The 23868-nt window shown below is 41.5% G+C and overlaps 1 protein-coding gene and 1 non-coding gene across 5 annotated transcripts; one reads left to right on the top strand and one right to left on the bottom strand.

Moving 5' to 3' along the window:
• Positions 1 to 7906: 7906 nt before the first annotated feature.
• On the top strand, positions 7907 to 13051 carry FIGNL1 (fidgetin like 1). Of its 4 annotated transcripts, none has more exons than XM_032758080.2 (5): positions 7907 to 7985; positions 8550 to 8728; positions 10017 to 10125; positions 10251 to 10320; positions 10998 to 13051. In XM_032758080.2, the coding sequence occupies exon 5, from the start codon at positions 11008 to 11010 to the stop codon at positions 13030 to 13032; it is 2025 nt and encodes a 674-aa protein (XP_032613971.1). In that variant the 5' UTR covers positions 7907 to 7985; positions 8550 to 8728; positions 10017 to 10125; positions 10251 to 10320; positions 10998 to 11007; the 3' UTR covers positions 13033 to 13051. The 4 variants fall into 4 exon arrangements, with proteins under 4 accessions (XP_032613971.1, XP_032613969.1, XP_058300854.1 ...); XM_032758078.2 differs by having other exon boundaries at positions 8550 to 8717; XM_058444871.1 differs by having other exon boundaries at positions 8550 to 10125.
• Positions 13052 to 22822: 9771 nt separating this feature from the next.
• Positions 22823 to 22929, bottom strand: LOC116809773 (U6 spliceosomal RNA). The gene has a single exon (XR_004369959.1). It is a non-coding gene; the product is annotated as a U6 spliceosomal RNA (small nuclear RNA).
• Between the last annotated feature and the right edge of the window lie 939 nt (positions 22930 to 23868).

Consider the following 23868-nt stretch of genomic DNA (forward strand, 5'->3'; position numbering starts at 1 on the left):
TTAACAATACACAGGTTTTACTTGAAGATGACTTCAACTTCTGTGGAAATAAAATTAGAACCACGAGTCAACCTGGAGCAATGAGATCAAGGTCTCTGCTGTGATGGGAAGGATTCTCTGGCTTTCTGGGCCTTGATTTTCTGGTCCGACAAGTCTATCTGTCCTGTAGTATCATGATTGATAAGCAACTGAAGAGTACTTCTGTAAACATTAATTCCAACAAGGATATGGTATTTACTCATTCTCACTTTAAGTTCAGTATCTGTATTGGGAACCATTTTGCTTTTAGAAACGTGTTTTAATCCTAAGATTAGTTCTTATCCTTTGAAGACTACAGAACTATCAAAGGCACTGTCAGAAAGGGTCCTTGGGTTATTAGTAAGTATATTTGAATTTCAAAGACCTCCGATATCTATTTGAACTAAGTGAATGATACGATCTGTTACTCAAAAATCTGGAAATACGTCAGATGCCAAGTAGTTCCCCATCTAATTTAGTCAGGTCATTTGTTCTCTACTCAACAGCAAACAAGACCTGACCTCCATCATGATGTGGGGACAGAGGCTGTGTTTTTGGGGCCCACCAGGGGCCACCCTTGATAGGACCAGTGGAGTGTGGAGTACTCAGCTTGAGTTGAGGCTGGGATGTCTAAATTTTACAAGATTCTTTTTCAGCCCTTGAGTTAAGATTGCTGCAAGGGCTCCAGTGTGAGCCATCAACATCATTGATACCAGCTCTCTGCTTTAGTGGGCTCATCCAGTCTCATCCACAAATACGCTTCAGAAAGATGGCTGAGACCTGATGGAAGGGAGGAGACTGGGTGGCAGGGGCCAACGGGGATGCTGTACAGAAGCAGGGCAGGAGGCCAGCAAGTGACTGAAGATTTCCTCCCTCCAAACTGGCTGGATCCTTTTGATGGAGAGTCTAAGACATCAGCTTAGACATAGACCCAACAGAGAGAAAAGCTTGTCTGATTTCTCGCTCATTTCTAGGTAACTCATGGCAGTTCACCCCCACCTCCTGACTTCTCCAGGTTCCTCCATAAAGTGGTTCTCAGATCTGAATCCCCCAGCCCTAGAAACAGGAAGAATAACTTCCTCCCAGTTTATTTAACAAGAACACACTCATAGCACTTGCTGTATGCCAGGCACTGTTATACATGTTTTGAAGTATTAATTTAATACTTATTTAAAAATTCTATGATGCAGGCTTAATTATTATGCCCATTTTACAAGTGAGAAAACTGAGGCATTGCAAGGTTTAGTGATTTATCCCAAGGTCATATAATCAGTGGCCAAGCTGGGATTGGAACCCAGGCAGTCTGGCTCTAGAATCCATGCTCTTGTCCAGTAAACTATGCTGCAAAAGATGCCATCTGCTCCCCAGGATTAACCATTTCTGAAGGTAACTGGCAGTGAAGACATTTATTCTCTTCCAGGTAAAGCGCCATCTTTGCCTACCAAGGTAAAGTCTTGGCCCCTAGACCATCCCTGAATAGTCCAATGTGGGGAAGTTTTTAAAGTTTTGGATTATTCAGACTAATCTGTGGTCAATGCAGAGCATCTTTATTTAAATACATATTCAAGTTGGTGTCAAAAAGAGTGCACAGACTGCTGCTGGCACTGGAATTAGATGTTTCCTTACTGACCTCTGGTATCTCCTGATAACAGGTCCTTCCTGTTTAGTGTTGGGAAAGTACCAGATTGATCTAGACACAACTAACAGCTGATATGAAAGATCTGTCCTGGAATCACATGTCTCCTCTCTAAAATCCAGCAAACAGCAATACTCCCTAAACCTGGAGAATCTCATTGTGGCTGACCACATGCCCATCACCAAGCAGCCTGCAGGAAAGCCCAAGACAAAAAGGGGAGCGGGTGTCACTGGTGGCCCCTTGATCATCATGAGGGTGTACCACAGTTCAAAGAGAAACAAGAGGGGAGAAAACCCCAAGGGAGGGCAGTTCTAATATCCACTGACTCCACACCTGCACCCCTTAATTCAGAAATCCAACAGACATGACAAATTAAAAACTGATTCTGCTGGTATGCAATTAAGAAAGTCTACATTTGAGGAAAGATATGAACATTGACTAATGGCTTTTTTATCTAGGGATCATTTCATTGCTTTTCTAAATTATGTAAACATCCAAACATCAAACACTAGAATTTTTTTTTGCCTTTTCAACTGCATTTGATATCAAAATCTATTTCCTTAATACCTTTGGGTTACTTGCCATAACCTACACTTGTAATAAGTAGTAGAAAAAAATTAATAAGAAAGCACTGTGAGTTTAAGTTGCTTGCATAAACTGGATACATCTGGAGCTACCAATTTAGAGAAACTTGTGAATGGTTCCCCAGAGCAGAGATGTGCAATGGATGGTAGAGGAAAGAGGAAGAAGATAACAGAGCAGGCTGTATTACAGCAGAACTCGTGAATTCCAAAGTGCTCCAATGTCGAAATGAGATCTAGACCCCAGCATTTATGAGATGGATGTGTCCCCAGGTGTTGTGAGAGAGGAGCCAAGTCACACAGGAAGAGTTCTAAATGGAAGGGTGTCTCACAGGACAGACTCAAAGAGGACTCAGCAGCTGTCTTCACATTTTACACTCCCTTTAATTTGAAGAGTCTCCTCTCTAGCTCCAAAGACAAAAGTGACAGAAAGACAGATTTTCAATACAAAGAGAAACTTAGAAGTCAGCCTATCAGCAAGTGGAAAGTGTTTTCTTACAGGGCAGTGAATTCTCCATTGTAGGTGCTCAAATGGAGATGGGAAAAAACCAAGAGTTGGGACATTGGAAAGTCATTCTTCTATGAGACTGACTTTTCAGTCCATGAGATTGGACTGAAAATTAGAAAATTCTTCAGCTTCCTTGTATATCTGAGATTCCAATGTCCTGTGAAAATAAGAGAATTTGGCTACTTTATGAAACAGCAAGGTTAAGCAGCCTAAAAACAGTAGAAAAAAAACACCAACAAGGTGGATTATTTTTTCCTTCCCAAACTCTAAGCAAGGAAACCTAAGAGGAAGAACTGGCCAGCCCAGCCATAATAACACCTGGCACCTGGGCAGTGCTTACCGTGGGCCAGGCTCTGGTCTAAATGATCTTCAGACCTCAGCTGGGTTGATTCTGAACAATTCTCAGTAGTGGCTGGTGAGCAGTGTAGCTGGGACTTGAACCCTGGAAAGCTGACTCCACAGCCCCTGCTCTTAATCACTCCACCCCTGCCGCAGTGCTGTAAGAATGCAGGGCATTCATTTCCTGTGGCTGCTGGAACAATGGATGGCAGTCTTGGTGTCTTCAAACAACATAAACGTGTTCTCTCACAGTTCTGGAGGCAGAAACTGAAATCGAGGTGTTGGCACGGCCGTGCTGTCTACAAAGTCCAGCTGTTGGTAACCCAGACATTCCTTGGCTTGTGAAAGCATCACTCCAATCTCTGCCCCCATCTTCACATGGCCTTCTTCCCTCTGTGACTCTTTTCCTCTTCTTTATAAGGACACCAATCAATCGGATGAGGGCCCACCCTAATCCAGAGGGAACTCATCTCAACTGGATTACAGTTGTAACAACCCGCTTTCCAAATAAGGCCACATTCACAGGTGCCAGGGGTTAGGACTTCAACATATCTGTTTGGGGGATGCAATTCAACCCCTTACATACTGCACCAAACTGGAGGCACCTAGAAGTGTTGACTCCAATTGGTAGTGCAGTCCTTGAGGAAAATGCAAATGTTTCCCAAGCAATGTTTCCTTCTGTCTCTGCTCTGCCCCGTTTCAGGTGTTAAAGAAAAATATGAGAGGGCATTGTTTTGGAGTGAGCTCCTGCACTAGGTCCCAAAAGACCAAACTAAAGTGGAGTCACTCATGCTAAGTGCCATTTAACCAAGCTGAAACTTTAAGAAAGCTGGTGGTCCCCAAATAGACCAGTTTTTCTTGAAAACAAGAGATTCACAGCAACCCATCAGAAAGAGCTCAGTCTACCTGAGTCAGAGTAATAAGGAAGTCCCATTTGCTTTAACCATGACAAGAAAAGTAGTCTGAAGTAAGCTGACGCTAACCAATCAACCTTTAAAATAATACTGTTTCCTTGTTCCCACCTTACAAAACCACTGTTCTGCCATTGCCCAGTGGGAACTCTCATTCTATTTTATAGAATGGAGGCTACTGGATTCATGAATCATGAATAAAAGCCAATTTGATCTGTAAATAATTTTGTCTTTTGACACAAGGAGAACACCACCTCCCCCCTCACCAGCTGTGTTTATGACAATGATGCCAGAGGTAGCCTCTTCACTTCCCTTTATGATTCATTGAGTATGGTCAATGAAAATCTTTTACTAAAATTGTGCACTTGGTTCACCCTGGGCCCACACATCTTACTCCTCTGCTGGAGGGCTAGAACACCATCCCCTCAATCCTGGTTCTTTTTTCTTCCTTACCACTGAGTCAGGGAGCTGAGAGGTTTGGAAGTCAGTGGGAATCCACACAGAGAAAGAACTGGATTTAGATTGGGCTGTTTTCCCTCTGAGCTTTGTCCTGTCAGCTTCCCTATCTCCTCAACACCACCTGCCTCCCACACCCACCAACACACACATCTCCAGAATATAACTCTCCTGGCTGACAGGGAGGCACATTATTTAGGGCCGTATTATCCCCTCTGCTCAAAAACAAATGAGCTCACTGAAGTGTACACTGGCATTTATCTGAGACCATGTTTATAAAATTCATGAATATGGAAATGGGCAGCCATCTCCAAGAATCCCTCACACCAAGAGAACTGGCACTGTCTGCTGTAGGTGAAAACCTCTTCCCTTGAAGGCTCAACAACTTCTACCCAGAAGAAGAAAGAACAGCATATTCACACACACACACACACACACACACACACACACACACACACACACGTACACAGTATTTACATGTACTGTGGTCTTGGAAGCAAAGTTTAATAATTGAATAGCTCAAGCACTAAACTCTTCCATATTATTAAAATACTATTATAATATGTCTCATTTGTCAAAGATGGAAAAGTCTTGATACGACATAAGGGTTTCAATCCCAATAGGAGTATTAACGGTAACAATGAAAATAACATAGCAACACGGTTTCTGTTGAACGCCTGCCACATGGCAGCAACTGCTTTGATAATTTAAGAATTATATCTTATGTTGATTATAATCCTTATAATGGCTTCCTGGGTAAGAAAAGTTTATTCCTGTTTTACATTTGACGAGGAGACTAGGGTTCAGAGACGGTGCAGAAGTGAGTTACACTTTTGCCAACCAGGCCAGAAGATGAAAGCTGCTGGATTGGGAAATGCTTTTATATCAAAAGCACAAAATGAAGTGGCTAGTGTTACTTGTTGGAAAAAAGTTAACTTTGGCAAGCATAAATATAATTCAGTATTTGAGCAATACTTGTAGGAGGGTAACAGAGTGGTTTATGTGAATTCTCCAAAATGCCATCATGAAAATTTTGATGATGAAAATCACCTAAAATTGCTAATTACCTGTCTTAGCCTGTCTAGGGCTACAAAGTACCATATGCTGAGTGGCTCATAAACAATAGAAATTTATTTCTCACAGTGGAGGCTGGAAGTCAGAGTGCCAGAATGGTCGAGTTCTGGTGAGGGCTTTTCCAGGCTGCTGTCAACGCTTTGCATCCTTAGGTAATGGCAAGAGAGCTAGAAAGTTCTTCAGAGTCTCTTTTATTGTATTTTATTTTTTGGAGACAGAGTCTCACTCTGTCCCCCAGGCTGGAGTGCCGTGGCACGATCTCAGTTCACTGCAACCTCCACCTCCCGGGTTCAAGCAATTCTCAGGCCTCAGACTCCTAAGTAGCTGGGATTACAGGTGCCCACCACCACACCTGGCTAATTTTTGTATTTTTAGTACAGACAGGGTTTTGCCATGTTGGCCAGGCTGTTCTCCAACTCCTGACTCCAGGTGATCCGCCTGCCTCGGCTTCCCAAAGTGCTGGGATTACAGGCATGAGACACTGCGCCCAGCCTCTGGAGTCCCTTTTATAAGGATACTTACTAATCTCATTCATGAAGACTCCACTCTCATGGCCTAATCACCTCACAAAGGCTCCACCCCTTAAAACCATCACATTGGGCTTAGGATTTCAACATACAAATTTTGGGGGGACATAAACTTTCCATCCCTAACATTACCCAAATAGTATCTATATAGTCATTTCTAAATATACACGCATTTAGAAATTTCTAAATAGCCAGTAAACATACAACTGACTTGGCCTTGATATAACTGTTTTCATTTTCTTTTATTTTCATTCTACATGACATACTTTGGGTAATTATAAAATAATTAAAGTTAGTTGATAAAGTATGGAATTAGAATAAAATAATTTTCCATTACTATCTAAGCCATGAAATGAATTAGGAGCTGTTGTTTTCAGTGAAACGTCTTCTAGTTTTTAAAGTGCATTGTCCAATTCTTTTTTATTTTGTGAAGATTTTAAAAACTTAAAAAAAATCTTTAAATTGTTTGTGCCTTGCGTTTCTTTAAATCTCGTGTTTAAACATCATGTGCTGCTAGTTGCTAGTCATTTTCTCTATCCCCTGCACCAGACCCTCTCTTTCTCAAGAAAGGATATCCAGGGATCCGGGTCCCAGTTAGTCAAGGAGATATAAGAGGAAGGTTACGAGGCTTTCTGGGAAACATTTTCTTTTTCCAAGAGAGAAGTGTGCAGAGGGAAAAGGTCCTTTCTCAGTTTGGCCCCCTGTTTGTGTTTTAGATCTGATCCTGTGAGGCTGCCTGGCTTGGACTGTGAGGGCATCTCTCAACAATGAGGTGACAAGCCTGGGGAGGAAAATCCACAGGCGAGAAGGTGGCAGAATGGAGAGACGGTCCTTCATGACTTCTTTGAGTCACCAGGTCCAGATTTCCCGCCAACCTCCAGTCTTCTTGTTATGTGATCTGGTATTATTTACTGCAGAGGCCACTGAGTGGCTGCTCTGTTACTTGTGTCTGAAAATCCAGTTCACTAAATTAATCAAAATATGGCACTCTTCTTTTGAAACCTTGCTCCAGAACAAAGTGGAAGGTAATGATGGGGTGCTTTTCAAAGTTCCAGGGAGGTATCCCTACACAGCAGAGAGCTGTCCAGAGGAATGTAGATGTTGGCTGTGGGGAGACCTGAGCTGCCGGATTCAGTCAGAACAGGTGTCCTCTCCCTTATTTTATCTTAAACATGCATGTCATTTTTGCATGCTACTCTATGCAGTTCTTTCAGCCAGGGAACATTGCTGAGCACCCGCTGACGTGCTTTATGGAGCACAGACTGCAGGGTGCGAGAGGCGGAGGTGAGACGTGCTAGGCCTGAATTCAAGAGGGGGCGCAGCCACAGTCCCCGCGAGGCCGGGGTGGCTTGTTGTAATGACGTCTTAACCGCCGACCTAAGTGGATCTGCTCCTCTCCCGCCGCCCGCTCCCTGCCAGCAGCACAGGATGGCGGCTGGCTCTCCCGAGTGGGCGCAGGTGAGCCACGCTTCGCCCTCCCGGGTGGGCGCAGGTGAGCCACGCTTCGCTTTCCCGGGTGGGCGCAGGTGAGCCACTGTTTGCTCTCCCGGGTGGGCGTAGGAGAGCCATGCTTTGCTCCCCCAGGTGAGCCGCGGCTCGCTCTCCTGGTGAGGGCAGGTGAGCCACGCTCTATGGGAATCCTTCGAATCTTCTTTCAATTTCCATCGCCTCCTTGTATTTATTTGGGAGTACTTTTTAAAATGAAGCCTCTGCACAATGATGTAATAAGCGTTTATCGAACACCACTGGTCGGAGCTGGGGCCCAGGTGGTGGTTCCCGGGCCCAGGTGCCGCGTCCACGCCCCGCGCGCCGAACGCACGCACGCACGCACTCACGCACGCACGTACGGCGCGAGCCCGAGGGCAACAGCAGCGCGCAGGCGCACATCGGTCCCCGCGCTTTTCGGAGGTCGCCGGCGTCCCCGACCCGCGGCAGGTAGGACGCAGTGACGGGAGGCGTGGCAGGGGCGCTGCTGACCCCTGTGGAGCATCAGGGTTGGGGCGTAGGGGAGAGGCGGGCGGGTGCCTCTGGAATACTGGGGGGTCGCGGGGCGGGGGCTTCGCGGGAGGCCGTGGGAGGCGGGAGCCAGGCAGTGGCCGTGCCCTTTTGCTTCTGTCTTAGCGGGAGGGTGGCCGACTCGCTAGCCCAGAACCATACTCAACCAGGATTAGGAAGCTGGGGCCCGGCGTGGACGGCAGGCTCGGGGCCAGGTCTGCGGGCGGCTTCCTGGGGCGGGGCCCCATACCGCAGGCATTTACCGGGCCCAGCGGGGCTCTGGGCGCCCACAGCGGGGGGTCAGTCAGCTCCCCTGTGACCCAGACAAGCTCTTAATCTCTGCGATGAGAAAGAAGGGCTCATAACCTTTCAGGGGTCATTGTGAGGAATCTGGAAGAAGCAGTATTTTATAGAGTATTTTCTAAGTGCGGAATCCTCTGTCGATTGCTTTGCAGAATTAAAATACCTTGTCAGCTCACTGATGTTGCTGCGCTTCTTTTATAGGTGAAAACCGGCAGAAAGACATTAAGAGATTTTCCTACAGTCACTACTGGCAGATGATAGAGCCAGGATCTGAACGCAGGCAGCCTGGCTCCAGACCTTGTGCTCTTAACTCCTGTTTTGCATCAAGAATAGAATCTTATGAAAGGCCTGTACAGTGCTTGATACTGAGTAGGCACTCCGTCAGTATTTTAGTAGCTATTATTCCAAAGGATACTGTATTCTAGGTACTAAGACAATGTGAATGGAATGGAAAACAATTCCTCCCTGCAGAAGCCAACTATCTAGTTAGGAAGACAGATAATCACATTACTAAAATAATCAGAACATTGGCAAAATAAAGAAGATTGAAATGCAGTTCATATGACAGTGCTAATTAATCATACTTTTTAGATCTGGGAAAGGCCATAAAGGTTAAATTGACTTGGAAATGGTAAACAAGACAATGGTTGTGTCACTGATCAGTGATGACCAGTTTTTGGTTATCCATATTTGCCATTTAAATGATTGAATTGAAAGGAAGAAGTAAGACTTGGAAAATGAATATTGAAGGAAAGGTGAAGATGGAAAGGAGAAGGGGGTTTATTCTGAGAACAGTGACTAGAACTCGGAGGTATGGTAGAAATTTCAGGATAACAGATGATAAAGTGGAATGAAGCCATGGAGAGGAAGAGAATGATAATACTAATTGTGAAAGTTTGTGTCAAGTGTTTTCCGAGTCACCTTTCTTTCAGTTTTTCATTTCCAGTATTGTATAAATGAGTTTAACATCAAAATGGTATAGTAAAAAAAAGGATGAACTGCTTGACAGAAGAGGTCAGATCTAGTTTTGACTCTAGCTTATTTAGCTTTACAGCTTTAAATAAATTAACAGTGTCTTTAATTGAAAGCTCTGGATCTTAAGTTTTCTTATTTTTTTAAAGATTTATGAACACCTACTTACAATGTGACAAATTTCTTTGTAAGGCATTATGGGAGATAAAAGCTGCATTAAACATGGCTGTTGCACTAAAAGAACCTATTGTTTATTAAGCTGTACTTACAAGTAATTTGGAAGGCAGAATTCAAATACTTGAGCCTACAGTAGGGTTTCTTGGTTTTCATTTAATTGAAATACTGTTAGGAAACAAAAAATTTTTCATAAATTTTTCTTGTGGATATGTAAGTAAATTCTATATATCTAACAATGTGATACATCTACAGTTCTGTTTAAATGTAACAATGTGAAGAAGCTTATGCAAATAACTTGACAGAAGAAATCTAAAGTAAAAGCATTTTACTAGTAGGCTAGCTTGTTCTCATTTACTGTAACAGTTTCACTTTTTAATACTTATGTGAAATTAGGAAACTGAGAGATATTCTAGGGCATTCTGTTTAGGGTGATGAACTTATTCATGAATAAGTTACTAAAACCATTTAAATATGCCATAGTTTAAATTTGTGATCCATGCTGTTCAATCTGTGACCTAGGATAGCAGCATCAAGGAGCATTGTGTACATGCAGAAGTGCACAGTACCTGGAGTGAAACTGCTTGTGTTCGATTTCTGGTACCATTCATAACTGGCTGTGTGATCTCAAGTAAGTTCTTTAAGTCTCTCAGCCTCAGTTTCTACATTTGTGTGATAAGGATAATGATAGTTTTCAGATTATTTTCATAGTCATTACTTGATTTGATTCTCCCAATGGTTCCTCTCACTTTGCAGATAAGAAAACTGAAGAACCAGCTGGGCACAGTGGCTCATGCCCATAATCCCAGCACTTTGGGAGGCTGAGGTAGGTGGATTACCTGAGGTCAGGAGTTCAAGACCAGCCTGACTAACATGGTGAAACCCCATCTCTACTAAAAATATAAAAATTAGCCAGGCATGGTGGCAGGTGCCTGTAATCCCAGCTACTTGGGAAGCTGGGGTGGGAGAATCACTTGAACCCGCGAGGTGGAGGTTGCAGTGAGCTGAGATAGCGCCACTGCCCTCCAACAGCCTGGGTGACAGAGCGAGACTGTCTAAAAAAAAGAAAGAAAACTGAAGAACCGTCAGTGATAGTAAAGAGCTCGCTCAAGCTCATTCACCTAGTTTTACAGGTCAGAGTTAAACCTCTTGTTTATTTTGTTTTGCTTTATATATCTATAGTTCCATTGTTTTTAAAATTTAAAACTAATTTTAAACCTTATGAATGCTTTCCTTACAGATAAAATTGTGTAACTAAAACAATTTAACTCATATAAATTATTATTTAATCAAGTCTTTAATCTTGAAGACTTCATATTGATAAGTCTTGAATACTTGAAATCTGTAGTTAACTAGATATATTTCTCTTATCACCTGTCCTTATAAATCTACATTATAAATAAAAAGTCCAGTGTCCCTTCAGATTAGCAGAAATTTTAAAACTATATTTAAAGTATTAGGTCTTTGTTTTCTTCATACTGATTTTCATTTTTATTGTTATAGAACCTCTAAAATGCAGACCTCCAGCTCTAGATCTGTGCACCTGAGTGAATGGCAGAAGAATTACTTTGCAATTACATCTGGCACATGTACAGGACGGAAGGCAGATGCATACCGTGCACAGATATTACGCATTCAGTATGCATGGGCAAACTCTGAGATTTCCCAGGTCTGTGCTACCAAACTGTTCAAAAAATATGCAGAGAAATATTCTGCAATTATTGATTCTGACAATGTTGAATCTGGCTTGAATAATTATGCAGAAAACATTTTAACTTTGGCAGGATCTCAACAAACAGATAGTGACAAGTGGCAGTCTGGATTGTCAATAAATAATGTTTTCAAAATGAGTAGTGTACAGAAGATGATGCAAGCTGGCAAAAGATTCAAAGACTGTCTGTTGGAACCTGCTCATGCGTCAGTGGTAATCCATAAGGAGGCCACTGTCTTTGATCTTCCTAAATTTAGTGTTTGTGGTAGTTCTCAAGAGAGTGACCCATTACCTAACTCAGCTCATGATCGAGATAGGACCCAAGACTTCCCAGAGAGCAATCCTTTGAAACTCCTTCAGAGTGCCCAGCCACCTATGGTGACTAACACTGCTAAGACTTGTCCTACATTCTTAGCACCTGTAGGTGAGTCAGCTACTGCAAAATTCCATGTCACACCATTGTTTGGAAATGTCAAAAAGGAAAATCACAGCTCTCCAAAAGAAAACATAGGACTTAATATGTTCTTATCTAACCAGTCTTGTTTTCCTGCTGCCTGTGAAAATCCACAGAGGAAGTCTTTTTATGGTTCTGGCACCATTGATGCACTTTCCAATCCAATACTGAATAAGGCTTGTAGTAAAACAGAAGATAATGGCCCAAAGGAGGATAGCAGCCTGCCTACATTTAAAACTGCAAAAGAACAATTATGGGTAGATCAGCAAAAAAAGTACCACCAACCTCAACGTGCATCAGGGTCTTCATATGGTGGTGTAAAAAAGTCTCTAGGAGCTAGTAGATCCCGAGGAATACTTGGAAAGTTTGTTCCTCCTATACCCAAGCAAGATGGGGGAGAGCAGAATGGAGGAATGCAGTATAAGCCTTATGGGGCAGGACCTACAGAACCAGCACATCCAGTCGATGAGCGTCTGAAGAACTTGGAGCCAAAGATGATTGAACTTATTATGAATGAGATTATGGATCATGGACCTCCAGTAAATTGGGAAGATATTGCAGGAGTAGAATTTGCTAAAGCCACCATAAAGGAAATAGTTGTGTGGCCCATGTTGAGGCCAGACATCTTTACTGGTTTAAGGGGACCCCCTAAAGGAATTTTGCTCTTTGGTCCTCCTGGGACTGGTAAAACTCTAATTGGCAAGTGCATTGCTAGTCAGTCTGGGGCAACATTCTTTAGCATCTCTGCTTCATCCTTAACTTCTAAATGGGTAGGTGAGGGGGAGAAAATGGTCCGTGCATTGTTTGCTGTTGCAAGGTGTCAGCAACCAGCTGTGATATTTATTGATGAAATTGATTCCCTGTTATCTCAACGGGGAGATGGTGAGCATGAGTCTTCTAGAAGGATAAAAACAGAATTTTTAGTTCAATTAGATGGAGCAACAACATCTTCTGAAGATCGTATCCTAGTGGTGGGAGCAACAAATCGGCCACAAGAAATTGATGAGGCTGCCCGGAGAAGATTGGTGAAAAGGCTTTATATTCCCCTCCCAGAAGCTTCAGCCAGGAAACAGATAGTAATTAATCTAATGTCCAAAGAGCAGTATTGCCTCGGTGAACAAGAAATTGAACAGATTATACAGCAGTCTGATGGGTTCTCAGGAGCAGACATGACACAGCTTTGCAGAGAGGCTTCTCTTGGTCCTATTCGCAGTTTACAAACTGCTGACATTGCTACCATAACACCAGATCAAGTTCGACCCATAGCTTATATTGATTTTGAAAATGCTTTTAGAACTGTGCGACCTAGTGTTTCTCCAAAAGATTTAGAGCTTTATGAAAACTGGAACAAAACTTTTGGTTGTGGAAAGTAAATGGGATACTTGGAATCAAGGCATCTCTGTAGTACAGTCTTTTTTATTTTTTAGCATAGAAAGTTGGGGATGTGTTAATTGTGTTTTTTAGAATATATTCTGAATTCTGTACTTCAAATAATAGCACAGATTTTGCAACTGATTGACATAGTGTATGTTAATGTAAGTTTTGCTTTCCAGTGATTACCTGATATGTAAGCCTGTTTGAACAAAGTGAGAATGAACTTTTGTTTCTAAGAAGTCTGTCTTTTGAAGCTATATAACATGAAAAGTGAGCTCAAATTTTTTTTAGTTGAAGATTACAAATAAAGTTGTGTCTGATTAATATTCATCTTTTATTGAAGAAAGTGCCTTCTGATGGCCACATAATTCTTAATGTCAGCTAGTATAACGGTTTACATTTGGACAAAGTATTGGTTAGTGTTATTTAAGTAGATTTAAGATCTCACTAAAAACTAAAGTGCCAATTTTTACTTTATTCAGCCAATTTGTTACCTCTTTTATGGTTTTTAATTTTTATCAGGACTAACATTTTCAGAAATAGCAAGGTGTGATCTAGTATTAGAGAGATATTCACAGAACTGAAAGGTTAATTAAGAATGTTGGTTATTTTCAGGGAAGTGTGTGATACTTAATATTTTATTTGACACTACAGCCTGTAATACTGCTCTCTCAAAAATAAGTGTTTTCAGATTTTTATAACAGACTCATTTTGTTTTAGGAAACATGTTCATTACAGAAACATGAGAAAATAGAGATAAGTAAAAAGAATAAAAGTCACTGTTATCCTACCACTTTGTGGGACACACTATTAATATTTAAGCATAGATTCTTCCAGATGTTTTGTTTTATACAGCAGTAGGATTGTATAATGTATTCCCTCTTGTAGCCTACTCTTTAAAGCGTATCTTCACTTTCCATGTTAACATAAATGTCCTTTTATGATTGTCTAGGATTCAATGGATGGATGGACTATAATTGAGTCATCTGGTAGAGCGCATACAGGACAGGATGCTAGGTTGTTTATCTTTTGTTTATTGTAAAGGAACTATGTGGGATGCATTTGGTGATCTTTTTTAAAAATGTATAAATTTCTTGAGTAATTCTTGGATTAAAGAATATGTACTTTTTAAAGCTTTTGCTTGCATTCTAAATTGTCCTCTTGAAAAAGTAGTTCCTGTGTAAAACTCCATCTGCACTGAATCAGAGCTGTGGCAGCATTGGGCAGTAGGCAGTTTTGGTATTTGTTGGCATTCTTTTTGCGTTGATTCAAAAAACTGAAGGTACTAAAGGTAGAGCAGTGAACAACACAAATATCCTTGGTCTCATGGAGGTTACATTTAGGTTCTAATGTTTTCTCTTGTGAACAGTGCAATTTGAAATGACAAATTGAAACACTTGTAGTTGTTGAATTTAGACAGTTTGTGTATATATATATAGTTTAAATTTTTATTCTTGGTTTGCCTTCTGTTTTTATGTTAAAAGATTGTTGCTGCAATTTTTAGTTTTTCCCTTTGTAATATGTGATTGTCTTTCATTAGAATTCATTTTTTGTTTTGTTTTGGTTATTTTCAGACAGAGTCTCGCTGCGTTGCCTAGGCTGGAGTGCAGTGGTGTGATCTTAGCTCACTGCAACCTCTGCCTCGTAGGTTCCAGTGATTCTTATGCCTCAGTCTCCCTTGTAGCTGAGACCACAGCTCAGTGTGTGCACCACCACATCCAGCTAAGTTTTGTATTTTTAATCGAGATGGGGTTTCACCATGTTGCCCAGGCTGCTCTCGAACTCCTGGCCTCAAAATGATCCACCCACCTCAGCCTCCCTAAGTGTTGGGATTACAGGCGTGAGCCACCACACTTGGCCTTTTTTATTAGAATTTGGACGTTAAACTTCTTGTCTTCAGTTCTTAGTTGTATCTTTTAACATCCTAAAACATTCCACAATATTCATTGCTGTCTTTATCCCTTTCTGTTTCTATATAAATAGCGGTATAACCTTGGTTTCTTTGGTATTGATGTCAAGGAATTCTCTAGTTTTTCTTTCTTGGTATTTAATTGCAGATCACTCCCACCTTCTTGGGTCTTACAATTACCGTAGCTATTTAGATTTATCAGCATTTGCCCTCTAGCTGTTAATATTTTATTTAGCTCTGAAATTTGGTCTTAATATTTATTATCAGTTTTTTTCAGTTACAGCTTCTGCCAGCCCTGACTTTAAGCTCCCTTGATCACCAACCACAGGGCCACGTCTTTCTGTGGAGTTTAGAAATTGCGACAAGGAGAGAAAGTCTAGTTGGTTTAGCTCATCTTGGATTAGGCAGAGCCCATGTCTCTGGTTAGCTCAAGAAATGGCCCTTCCTGAATTAAGGTCTACTCTGTTAAATAAGAATCTAAACCTGAAAGGAATAGTCAGGATATTTTAAAGCTGGAAAGAAAATTTGAGCTGGGGAGTCATCTGTTGTTTCTACGTTATACCACAGAGGAAGCATTCTTTGTCTCAACACTTTGTGATTTTGAGTGTTTCTGAAGCAGTTGGGTAGGAAGCTTACTGAAACTTTAAGATTTCTTACTCTTGCCACATGTGATTGTCTTCATTGAATATAATCTTGGATTAAATTCTCTCGAGTGTGGCACTGCCCTGTCTTTAGCTATTGTTTCAGAAACGTGAATGCTAGCCTGATATTTAATGTCTTTAAAAATTACATTCCCTTAGTAGAAATACACATTTTACCGAACATGTCACTTGGTTATGGTATTAATGCTTGACAATTTTGATATGAATATGGTAATTCTAATTTATAATTTCAGGCCTTCTTAAATCTTTTTATTACACATCTAATAATAATATATGATCCTTTTGATATGTATTCATTCTGTGGTAAATTTCTAATTTTTCTGAAATTTTAACTCATTTTCTCAATTCTAAAATATCTCTTGGGTATGCCTTTCATATTGACAAGCTGGTCTTGATGGAATCATAGTCTAAAGATCATGGGCTATGGAGCCAAATAGACCTGTTGAATTCTGGCTCTGTCATTTACTGGTGACTGTTGGTTACTTAATTATTCAATCTCAATTCTAAAGTGAGAATAGTTTATACCTGTCTTGTTGGAGAATGAGGATTAAATAGTAAAATACAGATTTAAAAGGCCTGGTTCATGTTTTATGATTGTGCATCTTCTTTGAATCTGCCTTGATTTTGCTCTTGTTGCTGTGAAGGATCTTTTCAACTATTTTGTGTGGTTGTCCTAGCTCATTCTGCTTAGTGTTTGTGGTATTTGCATCATATATCATATGCCATCTATCTTTAGTTTTGTGGAAAAATTCTAATTCCAAAGAAATATCTCTTAGTTATGTTTCTCCTTTTTTACACTTTAGAACATTTTTAAAGGTCTGTCCCAGATTATTATTTTTCTCTACTCATGCTTATATGTTATTTATTGGTCTCCATTGTTACTCCCCAGTGTTTTTTTAAGGGACACTTTACAGCCCACCTTTAGGGATCTGATTAAAAGAAAGGATTCTATCAAGGTCCATGGCAAAAGGACAGGTTGGATAAAGATAACATCTTTTAACTTCCTTCTTATATTCCTAGTTCTTGACCTCAGTTCGGGAGTTGGTGGTGAGGGAGCACATTTTAAACAGTTTAAGCAGGTGGAGCCACCTTGAAGGTTTGCCCCAGCAGCCTGGGTGAATGGAGGGAGTCTTGGGAGAATAGATAAGATGCAGTCCCCACTTTTAACTCTTGCCCTTAAAAATACTTTTACAACACAGTTTATAATGGAAAGAGCATTAAAATGGACATTAGAAAACTGCCAGTGATTCTAACCTTAGAGAGTTTGTACAAACTCCCTAAGATCTGTTTTTTTTAGTGATAAAAGGAAATTGTACTGGACAATCCTTAATGACACATCCAGATTTCTGTTATCACTTACCAAAAATTTACAAATTTGAGAATTGCTTACACAGTATCAGGTGCTGGGTACTGGGAGGTACAGAACAAAGTATAGTCAGGTAAGGGCTAACTTTATTACTAATTTGGCTCATTATCAAAACAATGGGAAAACATGAAGAGAGGGCTTTATTAAGGAGTTAAGTCGGTATAATGGACCACTTAATATATAATAAACCACTTAAGAAAAGGGAAAAAGAAAAATTAGGAAGTCCACATAAGGTGGCGTCTTATAAAGGCAACATGCTGTGGTTAAGGACACTTGGGCCATTGGTGTTTTGTGACAGCTGGGCTCAGGCATCTCAACAAGCGGCGGTGTGCCTGCTGACCAACAGGGCCTGCCACGGCCAGTGAAGCCCAGCTATTAGAGCTCTCTCAATCCATTTCTGCTTAGAAATGTAGAGATGGCAGGGAAAATGTAGCTAAGTCCCAGGTTCCTTGGATATGGCCAGGGCAAGCACTCCCATGCTACAACAACCTGTGCAATCAGTGAGTCCAGAGCAGAGGCCTTGTCTCCTCCTTTGCTCACCTTCACTCACTGTCCTGGATTGTCAGGCCCCGGTTCTCATCCCCATGTGTGATGAAGCCATGCGATCCCAGAGAGGGAGCCATCAGCACTTGGTAATCCCATGCTTTAGTGTCAGAGTTGCACCTTACCTTTGTATCCAAGAAATGCATGCAGCTCAACTTTCCCCTAAAAGGCTTCTAGGAAAAAACTACCCCAGCATTTTTCCCACCAGAATATATTAGCTTAATAAGAAAAGGTATAGTATCAAACTTTCATTTAAAATAGTGGCCTAAGCCACAAATTTACCTTTCCTGCCCGTATGTGCAAAATTTTCATTGAAATGAAGAAATACACACTAAGAATAAGTCCAATGTGATATTGGAAAAAGAGAAGGTTACCATTTTCAAATATGACAGGTGTTTCTGGAGGTCACAAGGCAAATGATATTGGGTTGTTGGAATCCCTGAGCTAACTAATAGCTGTGAAAACGCCAGCTGAGATTGGTTATCTCAGCAGTGCCTGGGCTGTACCCCTAGCTTAGGCAGCAAAATAGTCTGTGGGCCAGTGGTCTGGTATCTGAAAGGATTGCCAAGACAAGCCTTGCAGAGCTCATGCCTCACTCTTCTTATGGAGCCACTGGGAAGTGGAGTTCCCTAAATCAGGGGGAGTCATTTACAGTCGCCTGGCTTTTGTGGGCCCTGCAGCCTGAGAAGTGAGTCAGGGTGGCAGGTACTTGGTTGCCACGTTAGACAGAAGCACGAGTATTTGATGAAGCAGTGGAACTTCTTGATTTAACTAACTCCTGTCTCAGTAACTTTTTACCTACTTCCACATTTTTTTAAGGGTCAACCCCCACTTCCTGCAGTTTCTCTATATCCTTGCCACTGACACATGCAGGCTTACGCTGAGACATAGAGGAGGTCATGCTCACGCCACAGTTAACACATCTCTATCCATGGCTGGGCAATATGAAAGACAATTGCTAAGGAAGCTTTCCCCTGTCAGCATACTGATCACTTTTAAAGTATAACTTAACATTACTTCCCCTTGTAAAAATCCTGATAGATTCCCATCTAAATGAAAATAAAATCCAAATTCCTTCCTAGAGCCAAATACCATTTCTCTTCACTCTCCTTTCTTACTTTGTTTCATCCCACTGGATCTTAAGGTGCAACAAACATGTTTCTCATATAGGAAGTGTGGTAGACAATTCTGAAGATGTTCCTCCAAGAGACCCATCCCCTGCTTATTCAGTCAAATCTAGGCACTGCTGGGAAGGGACTTTACAGAGGTAATGCGGTTACAGACCTGCAGATAGGGAGGTTATCTTGAATTATTTGTGTAGGGCCAGTCTAATTTCGTAAGTCCTTAAAAGCAGAGAATGTTCTCTGGCTGGTTAGAGAAGAGGAGGGCTGAAGAGGCAGAAGAAAGATGTGGCAGAGAGGACGTCCAAGATTCCGAGCATGAGAAGGATTTTCTCTGAAGTTGCAGCTCCGTGAAGCAGGAGCCTATGCATAAGGGCTGGAGAGAAGTCTCTAGGAGCTGACAGGAGCCTCCAGACAATAGCCAACAAAAACCAGAGGTGTCAGTCCTACAGCTGCATAGAAGGGAATTCTGCCAGCAGCCTAAATAAGCCAGGAAGCCTCACCCAGAGATTCCAGATGAGAATCCAGGACGGCTGACACCTTGATTTCAGTCTTACGGGACCCAGAGCAGAGAAACTGGTAGAGACTCCTAGACTTCTGATGTACAGAACTGTGGGGTCATAACCGTGTGTGGTTCTAAGCTGCTAAGTTTATGGTAGTTTGTTACAGCAGCAATGTGGGGTAGGGAACATTACACTGTCTGTTCTTTAAGTGTGGAAAGCTCTTCCTTACAGCTGCTGTTTCAAGTTAGTAAAATATAATTTCTCCAGCAAGGCCTTCTTTGACCACTGTGAGATAGCCTTCACTAACTTCCAACACATACATGCCATCACTATCATATTATCCTACATTTTTTATTGGTGATTGTTACTAACTGAAAATACGTATGCTTACTGTCTTTGTCTCTAATCCTGTATCACACCCATTAGAAAGTTCTTTATAGCTAGGGACTTTATGTGCACTTCATAACCACACAAGATTCATGAGACTTCTGAAAAACCCAACATCATGAGAGGCACCCAGAGAAGAAGCAGAGTGATTCCCATCAAAGAAAACCATTGATTCAGGAGACTGAGTAGACCTTTAGGAAGTCTTGATCCCAGAAGACATGGTAGCCACCAAATTAAAATAGGCAGCTATTGTATTAGTATAATATTGCTTAACAATATCACCACAAACTTAGTGACTTTAAATAACACACATTAATGACCTTGCAATTTCTGTCAGGCTTAGCTGGGTCCTCTGCTTCAGGGGCCCACAGGGCTGCAATGAAGGTGTTGGTCAGCGCTGTGGTCTCATCTGAGGCTTGTTGGGGAAGGATCCACTTCTCAGCTCACATGGTGGTTGGGCAACATTCAGTTCCTTACAGATGGCTGGACAGAGGGTCTTAGTTCTTGCCATCTGTTGGCTGGAGGATGCCCTCAGTTCCTTGCCATGTAGGCATTCCAACATGGCTGCTTGCTTCCTCAAAGCCGGCCGGGGAGAGAGCCTTTCCAGCAGCACAGATGTTATTATCTTCTGTAATGTAATCACACAGGCACCACTTTGTCACCTATGCTGTATTCTGCAGGGTGAGAGCAAGACACAGGTCCTTTCCCCTCTTAGGGAAGGGTATTAAAAATGACAACTACCAGGAGGTAGGGATCATGGAGCCTGCTTCAGAATCTATCACAGCTATGAAATAAAGGCCCAGGAAACAGAAGAATTCTAATGGTTAAAATAAAAATCTTAGTGGGAGAACTGAATTTTTTAAAATGGAAAGGGCTGAAACAAGATAGTTAAAAGGAAGAATAAGCTGTGGAATTATTTTACAATCTTCAGCAGACAGAGCTAGAGTGAGGAGTTAAGTAGTATGACAGATTCCAGGAAAGTAATATCCATATAATGGGGAATCTATAGAAAGTAAAAAGAGAAGTAGATGATAATTACATTATTAAAAGCAGATAATTCTTCTGAGTGAAATATATAGTTCATATCAAAAGCATCTACTGAGTGTGTGGTATTATTATATATATATATATATATATATATATGTTTTCCATCCAGGTTTCTTTGGCTCATAATTCCCACAGCCCTTATACAGTCTTGTTATAATGTTGGATGTGTTAGGCCTCGGGTAGGCCTCTGGTGTTCTGGCCTCCTTCCACTCTAATATTCTCCCACCTTTCTAATTGTGGGTCTTAAGACTCATAAAACCCCAAGAGGACAGGGTTCAGAGAGCTTCCCAATAGCTGAACATGTGGAGGTTGCTGGAGAGTGGTGTGCCCCAGGAGGGCATGGAAGCTCCAAGCCTCTTCCCCCATACCTCGCCCTAGCGTTTCTTCATCTGTATTTTTTCCAGTATGGAGCAATAAACTGATGAACTAAGTGTTTCCCTGAGTTGTGTGAGCTGCTCCTGCAAATTTATTGAACCCAAACAAGGGGTCATGGGAACCTTGAAGCTGGTTGGTCAGAAGTTCTGAAGGCCCAGACTTGGTGACTGGTGTGGAGAGGCAGTCTTGGGGACTGACCCCTCAGCCTGTGGGATCTGACACCATCTCTAGGTAAATAGCATTGGAGTTGAATTAGAGGACATGCAGCTGGTGTCTGCTGATGGGTGTATGGGGAAAAAACCCACATTTGATCACAGAAGTCTTCTGTGTTGATGATTGTTGTGTGAGAGTAGAGGAAAAGTGCAGTTGGAGGGAGTTTTCTCTAAACAGTGTTAAGCAAGAATTGGGGATGGACTGAGACATACCTTGATCAAGTCTCTGGAGAAAGAGAGCAAGAGAGCACAACCAAACAGGCAATCTATAAAAGACTAAGAATCAGAGTGTCAACTAAAGTGTCAAATAACATTAAATGCTGGAAAGTAACGGGGCTGAGCGCAGTGGCTCATGCCTGTAATCCCAACACTTTGGGAGGCTGAGGCAAGAGGATCACTAAAGGCCAGGAGTTTGAGACCAGCTGGGCAACATAGTGAGACACCCATCTCTGCAAAAAAAAAAAAAAAATTAGCTGAGTATGGTGGCATATGCCTGTAAGGCTGAGGTAAGAGAATCACTTGAGCCTGAGAGTTCAAGGCTGCAGTGAGTCATGATTGCACCGCTGCATTCCAGCCTGGGTGACAGAGTGAGACCTGGTCTCTAAAAAGAAAATAATAAAACAGTGCTCACAAAGTTCTGGGGGCAAATAATTTTGAGATTAGAATTGTAGATCTAAGATGTCAAATGGGCGACTACAGTAAATTCTTGTTTAGATACAGTGGACTCCCAAATTATATATTCTTTCTGGGGAAGAAAGAGAAAAGGCCCCTGAAGGATGCCTTGGGCAAATGAAGAATGAATCAGGATAAGGAAGTCAGCAAAAGGGAAGCTATAGTACATGCCAAGCCCCCATGAGCAAAGGAACCAGCAAACCCTGTGACTAAATAATTTTTGACAATGTAGTTGCACAGTTTAATACAACTGTTAAAGTGAATTCCTGAAATAAAAACATAACATTAAAAAAATCCAAAACTAAAATTCCAGAAGATTTCAACAAACAGGGATAGAAGATAAGAAAAATAAAGCAGCTGCTCATATTTTATTGTGTTATGTTTTGTTTGAAGGAGTTTGGCATATATTCAGGTAAGTCTTGATGTTGAGAGAAAGTATGTAGGTTCAGGCTTAGGACCAGGGCATTGAGGCTGGCAGGTGGGACCCATGGCAGGCACAAGGTGTTTGAAGTGAAGCCTGTGGGGTGGGTTGGGGTGGGTCAGGCTCTGGCCACATAATAGCAAGGGCAGAAGGCAGTCAGAAGGCCATGGGGTGAGGACACTGCAGGGAACCCGATTCAAGCCATGTGCTTTATCCACTATTTTTTAAATTTATGTATTTTTATTTTTATTTATTTATTTATTTTGAGACAGAGTCTCGCTCTGTCGCCCAGGCTGGAGTGCAGTGGTGTGATATTGGCTCACTGCAAGCTCCGCCTCCCAGGTTCACGCCATTCTCCTGCCTCAGTCTCCCGAGTAGACTACAGGCACCCGCCACCAAGCCCGGCTATTTTTTTTGTATTTTTAGCAGAGACGGGGTTTCACTGTGTTAGCCAGGATGGTCTCAATCTCCTGACCTCGTGATCCATCCGCCTTGGCCTCCCAAAGTGCTGGGATTACAGGCGTGAGCCACTGTGCCCGGCCTTTTTTTTTTATTATTATTTTTAAAGTATTTTTATGTGGAATACTTCATGAATTTGCATGTCATCCTTGCTCAGAGGCCATGCTAATCTTCTCTGTATCATTCCAATTTTAGTATATGTACTGCCAAAGTGAGCACATCCACTAATCTTTTAGAACAGTGAATAAACAAACATCACATTTTTTCCTGAAAGGATGACATTGTCAGGAGGCTTGGATGTTGCTCTTCATAGAGGACAACAATAACAAGAAGAAGTCAGGATTTTAGAGTAATGTATCTATGGAGTACAGGAGTAGTTTAGTGTAATTTATCAACTACAAGGGCTCTGAGTATTTAGAAAACAGGAACAATATGGTGCAAAAACAAAGTAAATCCAGACTCAGAAGTTCAGCCACTGCTTCCATTACTGACCCCTATCATGAAGTTGGAACGTATGATAATAACTAAATCAAAAAAAGGCAGCTACCATTTTGCCATGAAAATGACTTCAGTAGACATTGTCTCATTAAAGAGAGGATACTGTCTCCTGTTTTCAGCAAATTACTGCTGAAATCCTTTGGACTGAATTGAACTAGGCAGACCTGGAACTGTCACAGCTGTTGTCAAGACAATTATTGGAACTCCAAGAAAATGATAATTAACATATTACCTCTGAATAATGAGAACCACATATGAAATTTTAAACCTTCTGGTAGCCACATTAAAATAGTGAAAGGAACCAGGTGAAATTAATATCCTATTTCAACATGTAATCAATATAAGAATTGTTTATGAGATACTTTATATAAATTTTTCTTCTTCATATTGAGTCTTTGAAATCCGGTGTATATTTTGCATTTAAAGCACATCTCAGTTCCACCTCACCATAGTTCAAGCGCTCAGTCACATGAGACCAGAGGCCACCACGTTGGACAGGGCAGATCTAGACCAGTATAGCATCTGTGACCATGTCTGTAATTAAGGCTGTCTCCTTTACAACTCTGTGCTGTACATCTGCAGGCAGCCTTTTGAACTGCAAAATAATTTAATTTTTATAACTTTAAGGTAAAAGTTGAGAATCTGGTGCTTCACAGAAAC

The sequence above is a fragment of the Hylobates moloch genome, unplaced genomic scaffold, assembly GCF_009828535.3.
Source record: "Hylobates moloch isolate HMO894 unplaced genomic scaffold, HMol_V3 SCAFFOLD_1, whole genome shotgun sequence".
Classification (NCBI taxonomy): domain Eukaryota; kingdom Metazoa; phylum Chordata; class Mammalia; order Primates; family Hylobatidae; genus Hylobates; species Hylobates moloch.